This window comes from Oryzias melastigma, linkage group LG18 (assembly GCF_002922805.2).
Source record: "Oryzias melastigma strain HK-1 linkage group LG18, ASM292280v2, whole genome shotgun sequence".
NCBI classification, from domain to species: domain Eukaryota; kingdom Metazoa; phylum Chordata; class Actinopteri; order Beloniformes; family Adrianichthyidae; genus Oryzias; species Oryzias melastigma.
This window is the reverse complement of record NC_050529.1, coordinates 2,609,052-2,612,525: the sequence shown is the minus strand read 5'-3', so window position 1 is coordinate 2,612,525 and position 3,474 is coordinate 2,609,052. Positions and strand designations below refer to the sequence as shown.

The following is a 3,474-nucleotide window of genomic DNA, read 5'->3' as shown; positions in this document are numbered from 1 at the left end:
AGTTTAACCATCAGACAGGTCCAGACCAATCAGCTCAGTGTGAAAGCTTTTGGGTTGAACTATCACTGATTTACTCCAATGTTTTCTGACTCAGGGTTGAAGACCAGACGAGCCAGACGTCCTGGAAACAAAGCAACCAGAGCTACAGGGTAACGTATCGCCTCCGTGACGCTCTACTCTCCTCCGTGACGCTCTCCTCTCCTCCGTGACGCTCTACTCTCCTCCGTGACGCTCTACTCTCCTCCGTGACGCTCTACTCTCTTCCGTGACGCTCTACTCTCTTCCGTGACGCTCTACTCTCCTCCGTGACGCTCTACTCTCCTCCGTGACGCTCTACATTCTTTCTTTGTTTCAGGGTCGTGGTCGCGGTCGACAGTTGCCGGAGAGAGTCAAACGGTCCCTGAACCCGACGTTGCTCCGGAACGTGGAGTACGACGTCTGGAACAGAAGCAAACGAGGTGATCTCTGGTTCCCACCTCACAGATGAACAGTTTCCCCCCCAAAAGCTTTTTTTAAAGGGTTTGGTTCGATGCTCAGTTGCGACCGACGATCAAGACTTCGATGAACTTCAAAGAGGATTTTTTTCTTCTTAAACGTTATGGGTTGTGTGTAAGATGAAGTTTTTTTCTTCCTTGTAGCTCAGCAGAAGCTGGATTACTCCATCGCCGCCGGGATGCAGTTCACGGTGGGAGATCACTGTCAGGTCTGTGGACTCCTGCGCTCTGGTTTGATCCTCAGATCTGGCGTTCCCCTCATGGTTCTGCTCCCTGCAGGTTCGTCTGGAGAACGGTGGGCGGAGCTACAGCGCCACGGTGAAAGAGGTTCCTCATGACAACAGCATGGTGACGGTGGTCATCGAGGAGCTGGGCAGGAAGTGGGTGAAGTCGCCGCAGCTCCACCGCATTGGTGGTTATGGTGTTTGCTAACGTTTGTTTGCGTGCAGGCCGTTCACCGTTCCTGTGTGGAGTCTCCGCCCCCCTAGCAAGGAGGGCAGCTGGAGCACCGTCTGCCACCGCGACAAGAGGCTGAGCAACGGGCACGGAGGTGGAGAGCGTTCATGAGGGTGGTGCAGCGCCGGGGGCTTGTCCGGGCTGAACTGTGACTCTGCTTCTTTCAGAGCCGGACGACAGGGGCAGAGGCAGGGGGAGGGGCAAGTCGACGCCGACGGCCGCTGGTTCTCCAGCATCGGCGCCAGGCTCCGGTGGGCGTGTGCAGAAGCAGCACTCGTGGCCCATGCAGACCTTGGGGGAGGAGCCTAAACCCACCAGGTGTGTGGAAGGAGGCGGAGCCGGGATCTTTCTTGTGAATCAGTCTAGTTTTCTTGTTGTAAGTGAACCCTGGTGCGGTTCACTTCAGTGTAAATGCAGATGAATGAGTCGGCATTTAAAAGACAGGAAGTGACATCACTGCAGAGTTTGGAGGGAAATGAGGAGGAACTTGAGAGGCAGGTGAACTTGTTTCAGACAAAAGCATGACTTTGTTCTCTAGACCTGATAAAAAGTTCAGGGGTGGAGCTACTTTAAGGCCCCGCCCACTGCAAGTGTCACTTTCTCTGTCAGTCTTTGAGTTTGGTCCTGGAGAAAAGTTGCAAATTTAAATCATAGTTTTTGAAGAAACATCAGTTTTTGTATCCAAATCTCTACTCTTCAACCAATCAGAGAATAGAATACTTCAGCCACATTTTTATATCTTTTCTCTGCAGATTTTAAAGTAATCTTTCATGTTTGTGTTCACAGGAAGTCGGTGAGTGCTGCTGAGGCGGCGTTTGGTGTGACTGAGGAGGAGCGTCTGGCCAAAGAGGAGGAGGAGAGGAACGTGGCGCTGGTGGAGATCCAGCTCCGGGACGAGAACAGTTTCCCTGCACTCGGAGTGAGTTCGCGGGCTGGAGTTCCTGAACTTCCTCTAATAGCTCTAAAGTTGAGCTTAGAATCCACACAGAATCGGTTCCCTTACTGTGGCGGTTTACTGGAATCTCTTTAGCGTCTATATGACAGTAGGGGGCGGGGCCAACTTTAGCGACAATCTGGATATCAAAATCTACGGTTAAGATCATACAAATAGGACAGAATAACAAAATAAAAGCGTATAGTTTATATTTGGAACACTTCAAAACATTTGAATAGACGTCAGCAGACACTTTATAACTCAGATCGAACAAGTTAAAGGTAAATACACAGGTAGGAGTGCAGAGGAAAACAATCAGACTCTCCTATGTTAGTTTGGGACTCCACCCACTGATTACTTCACGTCACGTGTCAAAGCTGAGTTCCTGATTGGTTGATGCAAATTCTTCACCAAAGAGCAGATATTTGAATTTTGTGTCTCAAATCATGTTCGGTGTGGCCGCAGCTCAGATATGCTAATAAGTAACAAAACTGACCGCACTAGAGCGCCGACGTGTCGTGAGGTCTGTTCATGCGAGTCGCGGTTGGGCTTTGTGTAATGTTCGGAGACAGTTCTACGTCTGATTTTGAAAATCTATAGAAATATGCGTCTGTGAAAACATGTTTACATGACACTCTGGGAATGAGACCTGAAGTCGAGGGCCGGGGGCCGGATCTGGCCCTCCAGATCATTTTATTTTATTCTTGTTAATGGCCCGATGTTTTTTGAGCTTATTTCTAACTTTTATAATTTTGACAAAATATATTTTTATGGAGAGTAAAATATTGAAAGTTTATTTACGTTTAAGTTTACTTATTCTAGAATAATATTACTGCTTTTTTTATTATTCGTAATCATGTTAAAAGTTACAATTTTAAAATAAAAAAATGTCATTCTTTTGACATTTACAAAAACATTTTTTAGGCCATTTAGAAGTTTAGCTAATATTTTAGCTACATGCTAGCTGTTTTGGTTAACTTATTTTTTTTTTCCTGTTTTGGAATTAGGTTATTATTTAAACACTAGTTGTTTTGGGTATTTTAGTTTTTTTTCAGTTTTTGGGCTATTTTGAAGTTTAGCTATTTTTCAGCTACATACTAGTTTTTTTGGCTAACCTAAGTTTAAAAAAATGTAGTTTTAGAGTGTTCAATAAATGTGTATCTTGTTCGGCCCGCGGCCTAAAGTGTGTTTTGTAAACTTGGTTTGACACCCCTGAACTCGAGTCTACATGCAGATTTGACTGAGTTCAGTTATAAAGATATTAACCTAATTTAGTTAATTGTTTTTCATGATTTTATCTGAAAAGTTCTTCTTTATGATGTTTGAACTTGTGAAGATCTGAGATGTTTCTGTTTTCGTCCTCTCAGAGTCAAACTGCGTCTTCGTCTGAAGGAGGGAGGAGGAAGGGAGGAGATCGGAAACGCCCCCAGAGGAACAAGGCGGTGAGTTCAAGTGTTTCCCTCAGACTGGGAAAAACCAAATCCAGACCCACCTGTAGACGCAAAGTGACAAAGAAATGTGAAGGATTTCTTCGTTGCCATGGTTACCTATTCCTTATCAGGTTCTGCTCTTGTTGCAGAACAGTCCGGT

The 3,474-nt window shown here is 45.8% G+C and overlaps 1 protein-coding gene across 1 annotated transcript in view; it reads left to right on the top strand.

Moving 5' to 3' along the window:
* Positions 1-3,474, top strand: part of otud4 (OTU deubiquitinase 4) — a gene marked incomplete at its 3' end in the record, with an annotated part of 16,227 nt that overhangs the window by 9,933 nt on the left and 2,820 nt on the right. Inside the window, 7 exon segments of the mRNA XM_024288137.2 lie at positions 356-458; positions 639-703; positions 774-874; positions 944-1,044; positions 1,118-1,268; positions 1,737-1,869; positions 3,252-3,294. Coding sequence (XP_024143905.1) covers positions 356-458; positions 639-703; positions 774-874; positions 944-1,044; positions 1,118-1,268; positions 1,737-1,869; positions 3,252-3,294 — 697 coding nt within the window.